The 20,171-nt window shown below is 43.8% G+C and overlaps 1 protein-coding gene across 2 annotated transcripts in view; it reads left to right on the top strand.

The window, feature by feature from the left end:
* The window catches only part of LOC144678721 (polypeptide N-acetylgalactosaminyltransferase 15-like), a 94,102-nt gene extending 78,354 nt beyond the window's left edge, over nucleotides 1–15,748 (top strand). Inside the window, exons 6-10 of one of the 2 annotated variants that reach the window (XM_078538555.1) lie at nucleotides 1,437–1,631; nucleotides 6,632–6,781; nucleotides 7,283–7,384; nucleotides 8,660–8,803; nucleotides 15,178–15,748. In XM_078538555.1, coding sequence (XP_078394681.1) covers nucleotides 1,437–1,631; nucleotides 6,632–6,781; nucleotides 7,283–7,384; nucleotides 8,660–8,803; nucleotides 15,178–15,327 — 741 coding nt within the window. In that variant the 3' untranslated portion in view covers nucleotides 15,328–15,748. The remainder of the gene's footprint in view (nucleotides 1–1,436; nucleotides 1,632–6,631; nucleotides 6,782–7,282; nucleotides 7,385–8,659; nucleotides 8,804–15,177) is intronic. The other variant, XM_078538556.1, reaches the window with a different exon arrangement.
* The last annotated feature ends 4,423 nt before the right edge of the window (nucleotides 15,749–20,171 follow it).

The following is a 20,171-nucleotide window of genomic DNA, read 5'->3' as shown; positions in this document are numbered from 1 at the left end:
GAGTGTGGCAACAAGGAACCCAAGCAAAACTTGTGCCAATGGGAATCGGGGAAAACACTGGTTGGAGTCATACCTAACACAAAGGAAGATGGTTGTGGTTGTTGGAGGTCAACCATTTCAGCTCCAGGACATCACTGCAGGAGTTGCTCAGGGTAGTGTCCTTGGCCCAACCATCTTCAGCTGCTTCATCATTAGGTCAGAAGTGGGGATGTTCACTGATGATTGCACAATGTTCAGCACCATTCGCGACTCCTCAGATACTAAACCAGTCCATGTCCAAAGACACCAAGACCTGGACAATATCCAAGCTTGGGCTACGAGTGGCAAGTAACATTCACGCCACACAAGTGCCAGGCAATGACCGTCTCTAATAAGAGAAAATCTAGCCATCACCCCTTGATATTCAATGGCATTACCATCGCTGAATCCCCCACTATCAACATCCTGGGAGTTACCATTGACAGAAACTGAACTGGCCTAGCTATATAAATACTGAGGCTGCAAGAGCAGGTCAGAGGCTAGGAATCCTGCCAGGAGTAACTCACCTCCTGACTCCCCAAAGCCTGTCCACCATCTGCAAGGCACAGATCAGGAGTGTGATGGAATACTCTCCACTTGTCTGGATGAGGGCAACTCCAACAACACTCAAGAAGCTCAACACCATCCAGTACAACGCAGCCGCTTGATTGGCACCCGGTCCACAATATTCAGTCCCTCCACCACCGATGCACAGTGGCAGCAGTGTGTACCATCTACAAAATGCACTGCAGGAACTCATCAAGGCTCCTTAGGCAGCACCTTCCAAACCCACGGCCACTACTATCTAGAAGGGCAAGGACAGGAGACACATGGGAACACCACCACCTGGAAGTTCCCCTCTAAGCCACTCACCGTCCTGACTTGGAAATATATCGCCATTCCTTCATTGTTGCTAGGTCAAAATCCTGGAATTCCCTACCTAACAGCACCGTGGGTGTACCTACACCACAGAGACCGCAGCGGTTCAGGAAGGCAGCTCACCACCACCTTCTCAAGGGCAATTAGGGATGGGCAATAAATGCTGGCCTAGCCACCCCTGCCCACATCCCATGAATGAATAAAAAAAAACAAGTTATACAAGGTAAACTATGCTTCTTAAAGGACCAATGAAGCTTTTTATTTTGCACTAAGTGGCTTCGAGACCAAAAGGTTCTGCTGAACACTTTGAAACACATTTTGTAGTTTTCTTTTGATCAGGAATATTAATAATGCTGAACCAATGCAATCTTAATGGAATGTATGTTGCTCCAACCATATCTTGAACCTATTCAATTACAGTACTTTGAAATATGATGTTGTCATTAACAGCAAAATGGGATAAGCTCCAAATAAAATTGCCAAAATTTTTTGTGATCCAATAGTATCATGTTTATTTTGGATGATACTCCTTCTTCCAGGTCTGGCTCTGTGGTGGCTCAGTGGAGGTTCTGCCCTGCTCTAGAGTTGGTCATGTCTACAGGAAACCTCTCCTATATTCCCTGCCAGATGAAGAGACTGTGGTGAGAAACAAAGTCCGTGTTGCAGAGGTTTGGCTGGATTCCTTTAAAGAGATTTTCTACAAGCAAGACAGGACTGCATATTTGCTCAGCAAGGTCAGTGAGTGATTTTTGTGTTGCTCAATTTTTAAAAAACTGGTGAATTAATATTTCCCTGAGGTACGCCCACTTGGAACTAGAGGTTGTTCCACACAGCACCCAGATTTCTGGCCTTGCTCTACAAGCAGCTTTGACAGGGCTCTTTAATTTTCTCAGAGAAAAAGATACTATTAAGTAAAATAAAGTCACATTTTAACCACATATAAATGAGTATTTTAATGAGTAATAACTCCTTTCCTAAAAGAATGAACCAAAATTCAGTGCTGAAACTATGAAATAAAGTCTTCAGTACCAGACAATCGAAATGATTCAGGCATTGATTTTAAACTAAAAGGCTGATGAATACTGAGTGGTCCCTCAAAAATTAATAAATATTTAGTGTGGAAATCACTATGACTAATATTATGTGCGTGTATCAAATTTTTCTTTCTGTTATTTTAAACAAATTATTAGCCCATTCATTTTTCAACAGTGTGACCTCAGCTGACTATGCCCTATGCTTTCGAACTCCCTCCTTAAACTCCACTTTTCCAACCCCCTCTCCTCTGTTTAGACCCTCTTTAAAACCTACCTCTTTAACTAAACTCTCTGACATCTAGGCCAGGATATTTAGATCGGCGAGCGGGGGGCGGGGCCTGCTCACCAACACATACAATGATGGGGAATGACATCGGGCAGAACTCCCGACATCATCCCACCCCATTTAAATTTTCAGGTCAGCAGGGCCGACCTGTCAACGGCCAACTGAGGCCATTTAAAAACTAATTCAAGTAATTAATGGACCTGCCCGTCCAACCTTAAGGCTGGCGAGCAGGCCGGGAACCCTGGCGGGCTTCAGAAAAAGCATGAAACCTCATCTACAGGTGGGATGAGGATTCATGAAGGTTTTTTTAAATTTAATAAAAGTTTGATTAAAAGTGATGGACATGTCCCAACTCATGTGACAGTGTCGCATGAGGGGACATGTCAGGGAACTTTTATTTTTGTACATTTACCATTTTTAAATTTGGCGCTGATCTCCCTGAGGCAGCACTTAGCCTCAGGGAGATCAGTGCGCTCTTTCATGCGCATGCGCGAAAGAGCACACTCTCGGCTGAGGGAATCCCTTCCCCCCCGCACAGGGGGAGCACATAGTGCTTCCTGGCGGACGTCATGCTGGGCGGGCCTTGATTGGCACGTAAAATGGCGGCGCGCCCCCGATCGGGGGTGCCGATCGGAGGCATGCTTGCACACGCCCGCTCCTGCACTTCCCCCGCGACGGGGGGAAAATTCTTCCCCTAATATCTCCTTCTTTGGTTTGCATGCATTCTTTAATTATGTCTCCATGAAGCACCTTGGGATTTTTTGTTCTGTTAAAGATACAATATAAATGTACATTTTTGTTCAATGATTTCTGACTTCAGTCAAAAGTAGATTCTTGATTTTTGATTCTCATGAACATATAATATCTGAAGTTGGACTTTTTTTTGCAGAAGAGGCTATCCCATCTCAAAGGCTGAAAAATAATATGATTAAACCTTTAGCAGGTTTTAATTTGTTTATTGTGTTTCCAATCAATTGTGCCTAGTGTTAGGGGTAAGAAATACCTTAAATACTCAAAATTACTAATGTTATTGTAAGAATGTTCAAGTACTCATATCCAATTCCTCCCAGTGAGGCATTAACCTTTTGAAATAAATTCAGAGAACGTCATGTGGAATTCGTATGGGTAGAATTTTCCCGCCTGTGGATGAGATTCCATGAAAAATGCAAAGGCCGCCTGGGCTCTTCGTCTGCCTGCCAACCTTAAGGTTGGACGGGCAGCTCCATTAATTATTTTAATTGTTAGTTAAATGGCCTTAATAGGCCTTTGACAGTTTGGTGGGCACACAGCCAGATCGGCTGCACGCCCGCCGAACTGAAAATCTAAATGACACACGGTGATGTCAGGACGCACGCCCGACGTCACCCAGCGTCATTTTACACCCTGCTTGCCCAAGCCGAAGATCCTCCCCTTTGTTTCATTTTTCACACAAGCTTTTCTGCAATTGAACTGTTAATTCTGGATTGTGGGTAAATTTATTTTATAAAAGACATTTAGTAGCTGCCAATATGTAGCATCTGGGAAATGTAAGAGATGTAATAGATTGCTTATATTCAGATATACCTGGATAACAATATCCCTGCTTTAGCTCCAGGAATGTGTGTGTTTTGATTTTATGCTCATCTGGCCCAGCTCTATGGCCAGGATTTTACATTCGGCGTGCGGGGGCGGGCCTGACATGCCGGAACGTAAAATGACACGTGATGACATTGGGCGTGCGTCCCGACGTCATCGCGCAGTGCGTCCCGACGTCATCGTGCAGTCTCGCAATGTTTCATTCAGTGGGCACGCACCGGAGTCGGCTGCGCGCCTGCCAATAATTAAAAGGCCTATTAAGGCCATTAACAAAGTAATTAATTTCAAGCTTACGCTGCCCCATCTAGCATTGGGAATGGGGGGCTTGCTGAGAGCTGCCCTTACTGCCGACCCCTCTCCCCCATGACCACCACCCTGCGACACCCTCCAAACCCGCCATCACTCGCCTGTGGCAATAGTGAAATCCTAGGCCTAGGACAGCTGTCATTCCGGCAGCAGCCACCACTTCACCGATGGTGCTGCCATTCAGTAGAGCTGCCAGATCTGATTGGCTGGCAGCTCTCTGAGGGCAGAACTTCAGCCACAACCCTCGTCCCCTCCCCCCGGGTCCTTGACCCTGCGGAAGGCCCATTGCTAGCCAGTGGCACATAATTTGGCTGCCCCTCCCTCAAAGAAGCGATGCGGGGCTCAACCTCGCCTGCTCTCTAGCCAGCAGGAGAGAACCCCCCCTCATCTCCATTAAATCCAACGCCTGTATGGCCACAACTGCGAACAATTATTTTTTGAATTGAGCAAAGCTTTTCATAAGTGCATACAGATCTGGATTATGTTTTAGAACTGCAAAGGCAGATAGCTCATAGATATAAAATGAAAATACAAAGTTGATACTCCCTCTTCTTAATAAATTTAACTGCCATTTATTGACTGCATTGGCACAAAGTGCAGGATCTGAGCTCCTGTGCCCATAACCTGCACATATTGACAGATGAAAACAGTATTCTGCACAGGCATATTAAAGTTCATATTTAGAACATGATAGCTTAAACTTTTCTGAAGACACCATGGGTGGGGTTTTTACCTTGTTAGGAGCAGGCGCGAAACCAACCACTACCCACGATCGGGCCCCGACCACGACTTCACACTGATTGGCCAATTAACGGCCAGCCAGCATGAAAGGCGTGCTGCAACATTCAGCGCTGCCACCCCGGGGGCAGGAGGAGCGCGTGCACTGAAGTGTGCGCATGCGTGCGGGTGCGCTCAGTGAAAGCTCCCTGAAGGTACAGAGCTGCCTCAGGGAGCTGAAGATTTATAACATTAAAAAGAAAAGTCTTCACATGAGCAGGGGCAGGTTAAAAATGAGTTTTAAAATTTTTTATTGTTTTTTTTTATTTAATGTCCGAAACTTTATCCCATCCATGGATGAGGTTTCATTAAAAATGCAAAGGCCGCCTGGCCTATTCGTCTGCCCACCAACCAAACGGTTGGACGGGCAACGAAAAATTCAATTTAATTAATTGATTAAGGGCATTAATAGGCCTCTTAATTGTCGGCAGGCACGCTGCTGCCTCTCGCGTGCGCCCGCCCAGCGAAATATCGTGTGAGTGTGCGATGACGTCGGGGCACTCACCCGAAGTCATCGCGCGCTATTTCACTCCCGTTTGGGTCAGGCTCGTGCCCACCTGCAGGACGAAAACTTCTGCCCCATATATATCTTCAGAGGGATATATCATGATCACAATCCAATATATCAACAATTACTCTGCTTCTGGTTGAAAGTTGCTCAGCGTTCATTTAACCACAAATGCAAATTAGAAAATATTTCCCACACCCTGCAATTACCTTCTGACTCTTAATAATCTGTACAAATGAAAATGATATTTCAGAAAATTTTAGTTTGGCTGATTCCCAAGTTTCTCTATCTGTTGCAAATCAACCTTTTTAAAACCTTCATCCTTAGTTTAAAGGAACAGCAACGTCATGAAAAGAAATAAAAACAAAAAAACTACTGCGGATGCTGGAAATCCAAAACAAAAACAGAATTACCTGGAAAAACTCAGCAGGTCTGGCAGCATCGGCGGAGAAGAAAAGAGTCGACGTTTCGAGTCCTCATGACCCTTCAGCAGAACTGAGTATAGTTAGGAGAGTGGTGAAATATAAGCTGGTTTAAGGTGGCGGGGGGGAGAGAAGTTGAGGGGGGGGTGGTTGTAGGGACAAGCAAGCAGTGATAGGAGCAGATCCCCCTCAACTTCTCCCCCCCACCACCCCCACCTTAAACCAGCTTATATTTCACCCCTCTCCTAACTATACTCAGTTCTGCTGAAGGGGCATGAGGACTCGAAACGTCGACTCTTTTCTTCTCCGCCGATGCTGCCAGACCTGCTGAGTTTTTCCAGGTAATTCTGTTTTTGTCATGAAAAGAAATGTTTAGCAAAGCTCTTTATTCAGGCAGAAACAGGGGCAAAGGCAAAGGAAGTGTCCAGACAAGCTGTGCTCCATTTTCTCCATAAACCATCAGGTACAAAGTGCATGGTCGTGCAACTTACCACAACTCGCACCTTTTCTGCGTTGTGCTTTTAAATAAACAAAATCAGATGGTTGAAGACCTTTTCATGTAATCTAAAAAGTCCAAATGAGAAAGTGACTTTGTCGTCCAGTTTAATATTATCTGATTATAATGTAGGAAAATAGGAATTTCTAGACACAGAAAGACCAAGGTCCATGTAGTTTGCCTTCTCGTGATCCTAGTAGTTGCATGATACAACGATATGGAACTCTTGACTAATCATGGCAAGAAACTCTATCAATTTGTCTATAACAGGCCAAATCACTTGATGCAATTCAGCTAAATTCAGATATCTATTTCTGCCTGTTTTGGTAGACTGAGGTGCCTGACTGTATGGAGCGACTGCAGCTGCGGAAGAGACTAAGCTGTAAGAATTTTCATTGGTTTTTGACTAACATCTACCCAGAGCTCTATGTGCCTGAGGACAAATCTGGATATGCAGGGGCAGCAAGACAAAGGTTTTTGGTATTTTATCGAACTTTCTATTTGCTATTCTTAGTCTCTAAATGATGAGTTTCAATTGAATAAAACTTTTTTTTTAGTTCCTTTGCCAGTTATAAACAGAATTTTTTAGTATATAACAGACAGTTTTAACAATTATAATACAAACAAGATACTGCAATACTGTAAACCTAAAATAAAAATACTTGTTGCATACAAATAAAAATGCTTTCATTTGCAGTTTATTTTAATAAGCTTCATCAGACTTTGTTTATTTTCTTTCAGAGGCATATTGAATGTCATATCCATGGAAGAAAAGTGATTGTTTTTTAAATTTCATGTGCCATTATTCTATTAGAAAATATATTAAACCTACTGAACATTTAATTCAATGTTTTCTCTAAATTTGCTCAACTCTTAGTTGAGCCATTTTAAACATAGGACAAAACGTACTGAGCAGCAGCAATGAAACAAGAATACTGGTTATAAATATCCTCATTCTATGTATTTTCTTTTTGCTTCCAGCTCCATAACATTGGCACAGGCTATTGTGCAGGCTATGAGACCAAATGGAGCACAGGTGGATATCCTGTTGCACTTGTTCCATGCAGTGGCAACGGGAATCAGGTAATGTCTAAAATACATAATGCTTAATGTACGTTTCACTGTTAAATACAAAAGTTGATATTGCTTTGCATGAGCATATAATAAATGTCTTGCTATCATGGCTTAAAATATTGGGTCAAATTGTCCAATCTACTATTACATTGAGTACCAGGTACCAAAATCAAGTAGAAGTTGGCTTAGCTGCTTCAACCATTGAGTTGAACAGCTACAGTATTGAGATTTGTAATGTAAGGAAATAAATTAGTAGTGGCAAGTCATCCAAATGATTGGCAGAATTGTGCCCGTGGCAGGGGTGCTCGGCAGCAGCGGGCAGAGGCAGTCGGGAAGCCAACCACGCCCGCGATCTGCACCGGACCGCGATTTCACGCTAGCGGGCCAATTAAGGCCCGCCCAGCGTGAAACGTGAGCAGCAGTGCTGAGCGCTGCCTGTGTAGGGGGAGGCAGGAGGGCGAGTGGGCCGAGCGCGAACTTTGCACATGCACGGGAGTGAGTGCTTCATAATATCCCTGAGGCAGAGTGCTGCCTCAGGGAGATGAAGAGATGTAAAGAAAAATAATTTAAAATATAAAAATGTAACAAAACATGTCCCCTCATGTGACTCTGTCATATGAGCAAGGACACGTTATTAATGAAAAATTTAAGTTCTTATTTTATTTTTATTTGCTTACGGAAACCTCATCCCGCACATGAATGAAGTTTCCAAAATAATGCAAAGGCCACTTGGCCTTTCCGCCTCCCCGCCAACTGTTAGAATGGGCAGGCAGCGAAAATTTAAATTGAACTGTTTACTTATTGGCCTTTAACAGGCCTTTTAATTGTCAGCAGATGCGCTGCCGGCTCCAGCGGCGTTCATCAACCAAACTATCGCATGACTGCGCGTTGACATTGGCACGTTCAGCCAACATCAACGCATGTCATTTCACGCTCGAGTGGGTCGGGTGCATGCCCGCCCACCAAGCGAAAATTTCTGCCCAATGAGTTTCAATTGGGTAAACCAGTCAATTATATTTTTTTAGTTCCTTTTCAGTTATAAGCAGAGAGTTGAACCTTGTGCATTTTGTTCTATGTTTAAAACAGGACAACTAAGACTTACAATCTATAGAGAGGAAACAATGAATTATTCACTACCTTTAATTGAATAATTGTTTGAATAGTAGCCTTGCTTTAGTGCAATTAACACAAACTTGATTTATCCCACAGTCAGTTGTACACAATCATAATAAATCGCCACTCATTGCAGTTATGTTAACAAACCTGTTATTCTTTCTCACGCAGCATTTTGAATATAATAGTGTAAGAGAAATCCGATTTGGTGCCATTGTTCAATTTTGCATTGATGTCAGAAACGAACAGGTCATATTGCAGAATTGTCACAGAGGGAAGAAGATGGAATCAGAACAGCAATGGGATGTGCAGAAGGTTTGTCAGCCTCCAACAATTTACTTGGCATACAAGTATAGTCTACTCTACTTAATTCAAATTATAGAATCAAAGAATGATGGAGCACAGAAGGAGGCCATTCGGTCATTGTACCTGTGCCGGTTCTTTGCTAGAGCTGTCCAATTAGCCCATTACTTTTCTCCATAGCTGTGTATTTTTTTCCTTTAAGTATGTATCCAATTCTCCTTTGAATGTTACTATTGAATATTACTGGTCAGGTGGGCAGATAAGTGGCAAAAGAATTTCAGTCTGAAGTATGAGGTAATGCATTTGGGGAGGGCAAACAAGGCAAGGTAATACAAAATAAATCGTAGGATTCTGAGAAGTGTGGAGGAACAGAGGGACCTTGGAGTGCATGTCCACAGATCCCTGTAGGTAGCAGGACAGGTAGATGAGGTGGTCAAAAAGGCATAAGGGATGCATTCCTTTATTGGCCAAGGCCTAGAGTATAAGAGCAGGAAGGTTATGCCAAATCTGTATAAAACAGTTATACAATTCAGATTGAATTCCATTTGCCATTTTTCTGCCTACCTGACCAGTAATATTCAATACTAACATTCAAAGGAGAATTGGATAAATACTTGAAGGGGAAAAAAATTACACAGTTATGGGGAAAAGCAAAGGGCTTGGATGCCTCTACCAAAGGTCTGAATAATTAACACAAACTTGACTTATTCCACAGTTAGACCGCAGCTGGAATACTGCATACAGTTCTGACCATCACATTACAGGAAGGATGTAATCACACTAGAGAGAGTGCAGAGGAGTTTTACACGGATGTTGCCAGGAATTGAGAATTTTATCTCAGAGGAAAGATAGGATAGGCTGAGGCTGTTTGGAACAGAGAGGGCTGAGGCGAGATTTAACTGAGCTGTATAAAATTATGAGGGCCCTAGATAGACTGGATAGGAAGGAACTAGTTCCTTTAGCAGAGAGGGCAATAAACAGAGGGTATAGATTAAATTAATTGGTAGAAAGGTTAAGGGGGAGATGAGGAGTAGCTTTTTCACCCAGAGGGTGATGTGGGTAGAGGCAAGAAACTGTTGTTGCATTTAAGAAACACTTGGATTCACCTGATGTGCTGTAGCCTCTACCTTTACTGTGACATTGGCAGCATCCTTTTAGTATCTCAGTCGTGCTCTTTTCCTCCACAAGACCATCTCCTTTTTGGCCCCAATCAGTTCCACTCTACTGTTCACTACCTTTCTACTGTTCATACATTTATGAAATACTTCTGGGGTTTTTTTTATGTTAGTTGCTAATCTGTTTTTTGGAATTTGCCCCCCTTATTCCCTTTTACAGATGATCTGTGTATTTTCTATATTAAGTTTGGTTCTCCACTCTATTACAAACCTTACATTTATTATAAGCCTCTTTTTGCTGTCTCATTTTAATCTCTTTATCTTTAAGCACCTAGGAAGTTCTGCTTAGTTAATTTTACTGTTATTCCTTTAGACCTAATTAATTACTGATTATTTATATATTTACTGTTGGTTTTGGTTTAAAGCAGTTAGCATCTCCTTCTCCCTCCACAGCAAATTCCCACATCCACAAAATTCCCGTGTCAGTCTGTTTAGCAGATGCACTAATTCACATTTTAGCACTAAACTCCTAATTCAGTTGTGTTATGTTGCTTCATTCAAATTAATAAATAATTAAATTTTAGCACAAAAACAGATTTGAGTTACCACAGCAAACTATTTTATGACACATATGTGTGTTTGTGTTTAAATTACTGGTTTAAAGCTTAATTCTTTTGTTTTTAAAATACAAGGGATATTAAGTTAGACTTCATTGCAAACCCATACTGAATGTGTAGATGTGAAAACAATATTGAATCTATATTGCTGGTACATATAGAAAATAGTGCACTGGTCATGGAACGTTGTTGAGTTCATTCAACACACAAATGAATGTTAATTTTTTTACAGTCAGGTAGGCTGCGGCGAGGTGGGAATTGGGGTGTGGTGGGTCAGTGTAAAGGGCAGGAGGGACACCCTCACCAGGCTGCAGATATGTCTGCCATGTTTTACCTGACAGCTTGCCCATGTGGCATGGCCCCAACCTACTGCTGGCGGGATGAGGCCCTTTAGTGACCCTTCACACCCCCAGACTTAAATGAGGGGAGTGGGAAGCTGATGGGCTCTCCACTCCAAGTCTTCCCGCTCCATTGTACACAGGAGGCGGGGAGTCTGCAGAAGAATTTAGACAGGTTGGGAGGATGGGCAAAGAAGTGGCAGATGGAATACAATGTGGGGAAGTGTGAGGTTATGCACTTTGGTAGGAAGAATAGAGGCATAGACTATTTTCTAAATGGGGAGAGAATTCAGAAATCTGGAGTGCAAAGCGACTTGGGAGTCCTAGTCCAGGATTTTCTTAAGGTTAACTTGCAGGTTGAGTCGGTAGTTAGGAGGGCAAATGCAATGTTGGTATTTATTTCGAGAGAACTAGAATATAAAAGCAGCGATGTGCTGCTGAGGCTTTATAAGGCCCAGGTCAGACCACATTTAGAATATTGTGAGCAATTTTGGGCCCCGAATCTCAGGAGGGATGTGCTGGCCCTGGAGAGGATCCAGAGGAGGTTCACGAGAATGATCCCAGGAATGAAAGGCTTAACATATGAAGAACGTTTGAGGACTCTGGGTCTATACTCGATGGAGTTTAGAAGGATGAGGGGGGATCTGATTGAAACTTACAGAATACTGAAAAGCTTGGATAGAGTGGACGTGGGAAAGATGTTTCCATTAGTAGGAGAGACTAGGACCCGAAGGCACTGCCTCAGAGTAAAGGGAAGACCTTTTAGAGCAGAGATGAGGAGATATTTCTTTAGCCAGAGTGTGGTGAATCTATGGAATTCATTGCCACAGAAGGCTGTGGAGGCCAGGTCATTGAGTGTATTTAAGACTGAGATAGATAGGTTCTTGATTGGTAAGGGGATCAAAGGTTACGGGGAGAAGGCGGAAGAATGGGGTTGAGAAACTTATCAGCCATGATTGAATGGCAGAGCAGACTCGATGGACTGAATGGCCTAATTTCTGCTCCTATGTCTTATGGTCACCGCTTCTTCCCAGCCCAGTCCCAGCGGAGGGCATTAAATTCCACCCAGTGGGTGCAACATTGAACATTGAATTTACCAGTAGGAAGGAGCAAATGGCTACAGGATGGAAGCAAAATGTGGGAAAGCTGTCCCCTGGTCCTTAGTCTCATCTCTGGAGGTCATTATGGATGCAGGCAGGGCCAGAGGAATGCAGGGTCTCAATGGAAAGTGTAGATTGCTGCAAGCTCATTTTTTAAACGAAGCATGTCTAGATGAGTCTGTCATGGGCTTCTCTGACAGCCAGATGTGTCACTGCAGGCATCAATAGTATATCTCTTCTTACTCCTCCTCCTCTGAGGATGCTGTGTGTTCTCCCTCTTGTGCCAGCTCCAGTCCTCGCTGAAGTGCCATGTTGTGAAGGGCACAGTAGACCACAACAGTCTGGATACCTGTGCTGGGGAAGATTGAAGGGCACCTCCAGATCTGTCAAGGCGCCAGAGCAATGGCTTGCTCTGTTGTTCCAAAGCGGAGTTATATTGGACTCGAAACGTTAACTCTGTTTCTCTCTCCACAGATGCTGCCAGACCTGCTGAGTTTTTCCAGCATTTTCTATTTTTATTTCACATCTCCATCATATGCAGTATTTTGCTTTTATTTTGCTCTATTGTTGCCTGCTGCTGACATGGCTCCTGTTATACCTCCCCTGTGGCTCACTGCTGGGTTTCCTCACTGGGATCAGCAGCCAGGTCTTCAGTGATAGCTATCATCTCTCATTAGCCAATCACTGAGGCCGCTTGCTAGAAGGAACCCTTGTGGTCTATGAGCTCCCTGAGACCTGGTGAATGCTAATCTTGTGATGGCCACAGGCCAGCTGAACATTAAGGGAGTAGAAGCTTTTCTGATTAGTGAAGACTCCTGGTTGATCTGATGATGCCTTGATTGCCAAATGAGTGCAATCAATCACCCCACATCTGCGACTGAAGCGAAACACTCAGCCCTCTGGGTTTGTCTTGCCTTACCTGTGTCAAAGTGGATATAGTTTGCAGCCTTGGCAAACAAGGCATTGGTGACCTGGGGTAATGAAGTTGTGTGCAGCAGATTGTGAAATTCTGCAGATATCAGCAGAAGATCCCTGGAAGGAGCCGGGTGCAAAGAAATCAAGGGCTGTGGTGGCCTTAAAAGCCATGGACAATGCATGGCCACTTGGTCATCTTGGGCGGAGGTCTGCTTCCAGAAGGTTGCAGATGTCTGTGACCACCTTCCTGAGAGTCTGGTCCTTTGGAGGCACTGCTATTTGGACTTTTGTCTTTATTTCAGGCTATGAGAAGATGCATAAATCGAATAGCTAAAGCACAAACTATCCAACATCACCAGCATATTATCTCCTAAAATAGAGGACGTTATAGTTAAGGTCTGCTGTTATTAAAGTCATTGTTAATGCTAGAGTGCCCAGAAGATGAGGTTACTGTTCTGGGACAGAGGTGGGTAGAAACATAAGAACATAAGAAATGGGAGCAGGAGTAGGCCGTTCGGCCCCTCAAGCCTGCCCTGCCATTCAATAAGATCATGGCTGATCTGCCCCAGGCCTCAACTCCTCTTTCGTGCCAACTCTTCAACACCCTCAACTCCCCAATATTTCAAAAATCTATCTGCCTACTTTAAATACTTTCAGTGATCTAGCCTCCACAACTCTCTGAGGTAAAGAATTCCAGACATTCACTACCCTCTGAGAGAAGAAATTCCTTCGCATCTCAGTTTTAAATGAGTGTCCCCTTATCCTGTAACTATGTCCCTTGGTTCGAGATTCCCCCACTAGTGGAAACAAGCGGAAAGCAGAGTGACACTTAGGAAGGAAGTCCTTTGTCAACACACAAGCTGGTGCACAAGTATATGCCCTTAGTGTTGGCCTGCTTTTCTTCTGTTTCCAAGTACCCTGGGATCTGTGCAGCAGGGAGTCATTGTTGAATGAAATTAACCTGATAGCAACAGTATTGAGGCTGTAATCTGCAAGTCTGTGTTTAGCCACAGTGAAAGCTACTGCTACTGCACAAGCTGCTGCACCTGCTACTGGCTGGTGCTCATGCAAAGCAGCCGACCTATTGGAAAATCATAGGTGCTTTGGTCATGATTTTTTGTCCATAGACGTTAATGAGCAGTAACCTGCCAGAAGTGGACCTACAATTATCCAATAAACCACCGTCAGCATAAGAGGCCTCACCAAGTGATACAGAGGATTGAAACATTTTGCCCATATTTTCTTTGAAAGTAACTCTGGCTAAAAGTAACAAAAAATACTTAAGAAAGCCAAAGGCCCAACAAAGTAATTTATCTTACATTTGCTCCACTGAAAGCAGATGTCCTGAGAGACAATGGTTTGGGTTTAGTGCAGCCTGTTGTGGCAAGGAGCATGGGGATTGGGACCAGTTAAATGTGGAAGAGGCCCCACATCAGTCTCCCAGTGTTGGGAGGGCAGGCGGAAGGGGCTGACACGGGATTCCTGGCCACCGACAGCAGGATGTCAATTAAGATCATTAGTAATTGACACCCGTTATTCCTAAACCCACTGCAATTTAGTGGTGGCTCTGGGATTAAATGGAGACCACACAGCTTTCCCCGCACCTCCCGAAGACTGCCCAGCAAATGTTTTCAGGCTTGCCGGTGACTTCCCGGAGGCAGGGGTAGCAGTCCCTTGTTATCAGACACTCAGTGCCTGATCAAGGGATCCGGCATTGGGATGGGGAAGGGGGAGGGAGGGGTGCTCTAAAAGCAAACCGCTGCCCTTGCCTCCAAACCCCCTTCCCCCCCCAACTGCCACTCCACGATCCTCATCATTCACATTTGGCCTGGGGTCCCTCAGTGATCCTGGGCCTCTGGGGGGGTGTATTGTCGGCAGCTGCCATCGCTCCTGACTATTCCGCCAGATGGGGTCCTGAATCCCAAGGAAGGCCCAGCACTGGCCACTTTAGTGCCTGAAGGGCACATAATACCATCGAGCCTTCCCCGTGAAACTGACGGGGTTCCGTGCCAGTTCTCCGACTGGTGGGAGCGACCCCGCTCGAGCTGATTAAAGTCCAGCCCAATGGCCGCAAGGGGGAAAAAAAATCAGCCAATTAAATTAAGTTACATTGACTAAAAGAGGCTGTTCGCAATTTATAGCTCCTGTAGAGAAATAAAAGGAGAAAAATATGATTGTAAGACATATTATTAAAAGAAAAGAACTGATCTGATTTGTGAGATTCCTAACAACTATGTACCAGGAACATTCTTGTGCTAAAAAAAAGTCCAAGTCGATAAGGCCTGCTTTTTCTTTTTTAAGACTGGAGAAATTATCCATGTCTTGACTGGCAAGTGCATTGAGGCAATAAAGAATGGAACAAGTAAAGACTTATTTCTGAGACCGTGCAACAAATACACCACCCAGCAGTTGTGGCGATTTGAGGAAGTGATAGCCATGAACAAAAGATGAACTGTTGACTCCAATACCTACTGCGTGACAGCTGCAGCTCATATGCCCCTGTCTGGTCAGGTGTGGTTGAGCATATAGGGATGTACAGAAATCAGACTGCTGACAACAATGTGTGCCTTGTACTTCTGTTGTACTGAAGGAAATTCTCATTATAGAATGGAAACAAACTGCATATATTTTCAAGGCCACCTTTGAACAAGTCAGGGAAAGAATAACAATGTGGGCTACATATGTGGCACAACTGATTACTCTAAACTCCAGTTGTAACAAAGATTACTGTGGAAGAAGCTAAACTGGCAATATCCAATGACCAACCTACTGTGTGCTTGCAAGATTTTAAGTTTTTATATCAATTACCATTTTTGTTCGGCAATGCATTGTGTACTTTAATGCCAGATCAAAAAATAAATCTATACTACATTCTTGACAAGTTGTCCCATTTTTCCCACTGTGTTAAATGTTGCAATGGATGATTTTTTTTCCTTAAGAAACAGTAAATCAAAATAGCATCCAGTCGATGAATGCCACAACCTACATAAACCTGTTACTTGTACAAACTTGATATCAAGTACAGATGGCATTGGAGGAAACCTATGTGAAAAGGTAGTTGATATGAGTTATTTGATTGAACAGTTGAAAAAGGTACATTAGGATAGCAACTGCAGAATGCCAGCTTGCATGTGCCAACTGGTACAGGGATCAATCTTTGTGCTGAAGCAGGTAGGCTGTTGTAAGGTGGCCAAGTTGTGCTACTAATGATAGAGTTGACCTGCAAACACTTCTTGGGTGGAAACATTAAGTTTATTTACAATATGCTCAGCAGCAACTATACACGTTCTTTCAACTCGAACTCTATCTTTACACTGACTGCTGTGATAGCCCATGCTACTCTCCCATTGGTTACTATAGATCATGTGATCTTGCCTAACAAGTATTATTCTTAAAGATGCATTACATTAAATAAAGATTGAAATGGGACCTTAAGTTATTGTTTAATATTTTAAAATTATGTTTAATATTTTTGTCAGTGAGCAATGTTGTAAGAGACCAGTAAAATTATAAAGTCTGATTAAGATATACAATAGGCATATGCTTGTGCAAAGGGATAGTTTAGCCATTACCCATTATAAAATGCACCATACTACTAACCAGACTTGTGGAATGAAATAATCAGCCTTCATTTTTCACAAATGCGAGATATATATTTCATTTCATCTATTTTTCTATCATATACATTAGGAAATAATCCTACTAGAAGCAGCTAGTACTTTAACAAGCTACACGTGGTGTCCCATGTTTTATGTGTAACAGCCTGTCTGATCATGTGTTTGACTAGAATGTTTTCTTCGAGTCATGAACTAAGAATCTCAATGCCACCCTCTCCATTTACCATTAAATTTAATTAACACCAGTTGTAATTTATCTCAAATCTGTTAACGTGCTTCATCATCACTGTGATCTGAGTATTACTTTTTAATCTAAAATCTTGTGTAGGGACTTTACCAATTCTATATAATGTACTTTATTTGGTATTTTGACGGAAACAGACTAAAAGTACTCTGGCTGTTGAATCCCTTTTGGTTGTTCAGTAACTTTACCATTTTTACTGTATCCTTCTGTACATGTTTATACTGGCAGAGTGCAGACTGAAGGGAATATATGTGGTAAGCGGAAAGAAGTGGCCCATTTCCTGCTCTACTTGGAGCTTTTTATTTTTTTTCCACTATCAAATCCCTAAGATAGCTGAACTAACATTTCCTTCGCTTCATGAGTCAATATAACGCTACACTTGCAAATACATCAGATATCGTGCTCAGACAAATCAAATTCAACGAACAAGAAAATAAACAGTCACTGAGATCTGCGAACATTTCAGATGTTTTGAGCATCTGTAAAAGTTTTGCTAATTTTACTGTTAGTTAAGGCAATGATAATTAGTATCTATAATTACAAATTAGTTCCATTATTATTCTCATAATGAGCTTTGTATTTAATTATTTTAAAGCCATTCCTTTTTTCTGTAAATCAATGTTTAATATCAGAGTCATGAGCATTAATAATCAACAATCCTTCAACAATTGGTATCAGACAATGTACCAGTTAGGTTGCAGCAGCTAGAGTTATACTGGAGCAATCAGTTAGTGTAAAATACAATGTTTGTAAGCAGGCAGCAGCTGCTAAAGCTATTTTGAACCTTAATAAATCTATTCCTTCATCTTTCAAATTTGAAGCTTAATTAACAGTGAAAGAAGTTCACCCTAAGAACTAAAAATACACTACTAGGTGAAGACTGAGCCATTGCTCATTGTAGTTTCATTTTTTATTGCTGGAACAAAACAATTATTTTATTTTAGAATTTCTTTGTTCTCTCTTAAACTTAATGGGCAGAATTTTCTGCCTGTCAGGTGCGCAGGCCCAACCCAATCTCCGGCGGGCGCAGGACCAATCCCCGCCAGCGAAGTGGGCCGCACCGCCATTTTACGTGGGCGGGCAAATTAAGGCCCGCCCAGTGTGACCTCCGGCGGGAAGCACTATGCGCTCCCTGTGCGGGCAGGGGGGCGATTCCCTAAAAGCACGAGTGCGCTCTTTCGCGCATGCGAATGAAAGAGCGCACATCTCCATGAGGTTAAGTGCAGCCTCAGGGAGATCGCCTGGACTTTGAAAAATATTAAAAATAGAAAAAACAAATCCTTTACATGTCCTCCTCATGTGACAATGTCACATGAGTTGGGACATGTTCATAATTTACAGAATAACTTTATTAAAATTTAAAAAACTCTACATGAAACTTCGTCCCGCCGGTGGATGAGGTTTCATGTTTTCTCTATTTGCCGCCGGGGCTCCTAGCCTGCCCGCCAACCTTAAGGTTGGACGGTCAGGTCCTTTAGTTGTTTAAATAATCCTGTCAAAGGCCTCAATTGGCTATTGACAGGTCGGCGGGCCCACAGCTGATTTTGCTGTGCCCCCGCCTTCCTGAAAATTTAAGTGAGGCGGGGTGATGTCGGGGGTTCCGCCCAACGTCACCGCGCGTCATTTTACGTATCGGTGAGCGGGCCCCGCCCCCTGCTCGCCGACGGCAAAATTCTGCCCAACATCTTTGTTTTGGTGCAGGTGTTTAACATCTTCCCATTTAAAAGTTTTAGAAACTTCCACTATTTTCAAAGGGATTTCACGGCTGTTTTAGCCAACAGTAGGGAAAATCGGTCCTATTAGATGCCTGTGTCTATGGGCAGGATTGTCCCAGATGTGTACAAAGTGCAGTAGCTGGCGGGAAAAAGAACGTTTTACGCAAGAGTGGGTTTTCACGCCGTATCGTCCCATTCCTGATGTGTTCCGCCTCATTAATAATGCAAATTTGGGGGCAGCATGTTTCCCCCATTTGGCAGCCATGACTTTGCAGCAACTTCTGATCCGTTAGAGCGTGCAAGCTCTGTGCATGGGCGCCCTTTAAATATGGTGCCCAGATTACTGAAGGCCTGAGGTGATAGTGGGACGGGTCAATCAGAGGATGCCCCGCCAGCGATCCGACATCTTTCCCGGGAATTTTTTAAAAATTCATTCATGGGATGTGGGCTTCGCTGGCTGGGCCAGCATTTATTGCCCATCCCTAATTGTCCTTGAGAAAGATGGTGGTGAGCTGCCTTCTTGAACCGCTGCAGTCCATGTGGTGTAGGTACACCCACAGTGTTGTTAGGAAGGGAGTTCCAGGATTTTGACCCAACAACACCATCTATAAGGACAAAGGCAGCAGATAGGTGGAAACACCACCACCTGGAGGCTCCCCTCTGTGTCACTCATCATCCTGACTTGGAAATATATCGCCGTTCCTTCAGTCACTGGGTAAAAATCCTGGAACTCCCTTCCTAAGAGCACTGTGGGTGTACCTACACCACAGAGACTGCAGCAGTTTAAGGAGGCAGCTCACCACCACCTTCTCAAGGGCAACTAGGCTGCCTCCACTTCCGTTTTGGATGTTGAGGGAGCACCAAGACAGGGTTAGGAAAGTTAAGGAGATGTAACTCTTTTGAGTCAAAACAATTAAACTAAATTAACAAAATCAGGGACAAAGTAAAAGCAGCCCCTTAAAGGGAAGCTGTGAAAATAAAACACAAAATGCAAAGGAAACTTACCAACAGCAAATGAAAATGTGATTAAGAGGGTCAATAAAACACCCCAGCCCCTGCAATGCCCACTGAGCACGGAAGGCATCGACAGTGCCAGCAGACGCCACGTGCTCCCGCTACAGGGATACCTGGCCGCAAACATAGCCGTGGAAGACGTTCAGGCAGTCGGGTCAGATGACCCCTTCGATCGTCCGCTGCCTGGACCTGTTAATGGATAACTTGGCCAGGCCCAGGAGCAGGTTCACAAGGAGGTCCTCCTCCCTCCTGTCCCCCCCTCCGCACCGGGTGCCCGTAGATCAGGAACGTGGGGCTGAAGTGCAAACAAAACATCAGTAAAATGTTTTTTAAATAACTGAAAAGGGAGTGCAGCCTACAACAGCCTATATAGACATGGTCCACGGACTCCACAAGGCTACAAAAGATGCAGGTATCTTGGGAGTCCGTGAACCAACACATCCTATGGTTATGTGGGACTGCTGCGTGCAGCACCCTCCACCCCAGGCCCCCGATGGAAAGTGGGAGGACGCCCCCCCATAGACGACCCCCCACTGGAGATCTCCACTGCCAGATGGTAACAAGACACACCAGGGCGTGTCCGGGCGGTGGGCGAGGGCAAGGAAGTGAAGGGTGTGCAGCAGCAGCCCATACAGGAAACCCCTCCGCGCCGTGCTAAAGGACAAGGAGGGCATTTACCCGCGGCGGCTCATGTTGCAGGACACC

The sequence above is a fragment of the Cetorhinus maximus genome, chromosome 3, assembly GCF_964194155.1.
Source record: "Cetorhinus maximus chromosome 3, sCetMax3.hap1.1, whole genome shotgun sequence".
NCBI lineage: Eukaryota > Metazoa > Chordata > Chondrichthyes > Lamniformes > Cetorhinidae > Cetorhinus > Cetorhinus maximus.
This window is presented reverse-complemented; position numbering and strand designations above follow the sequence as displayed.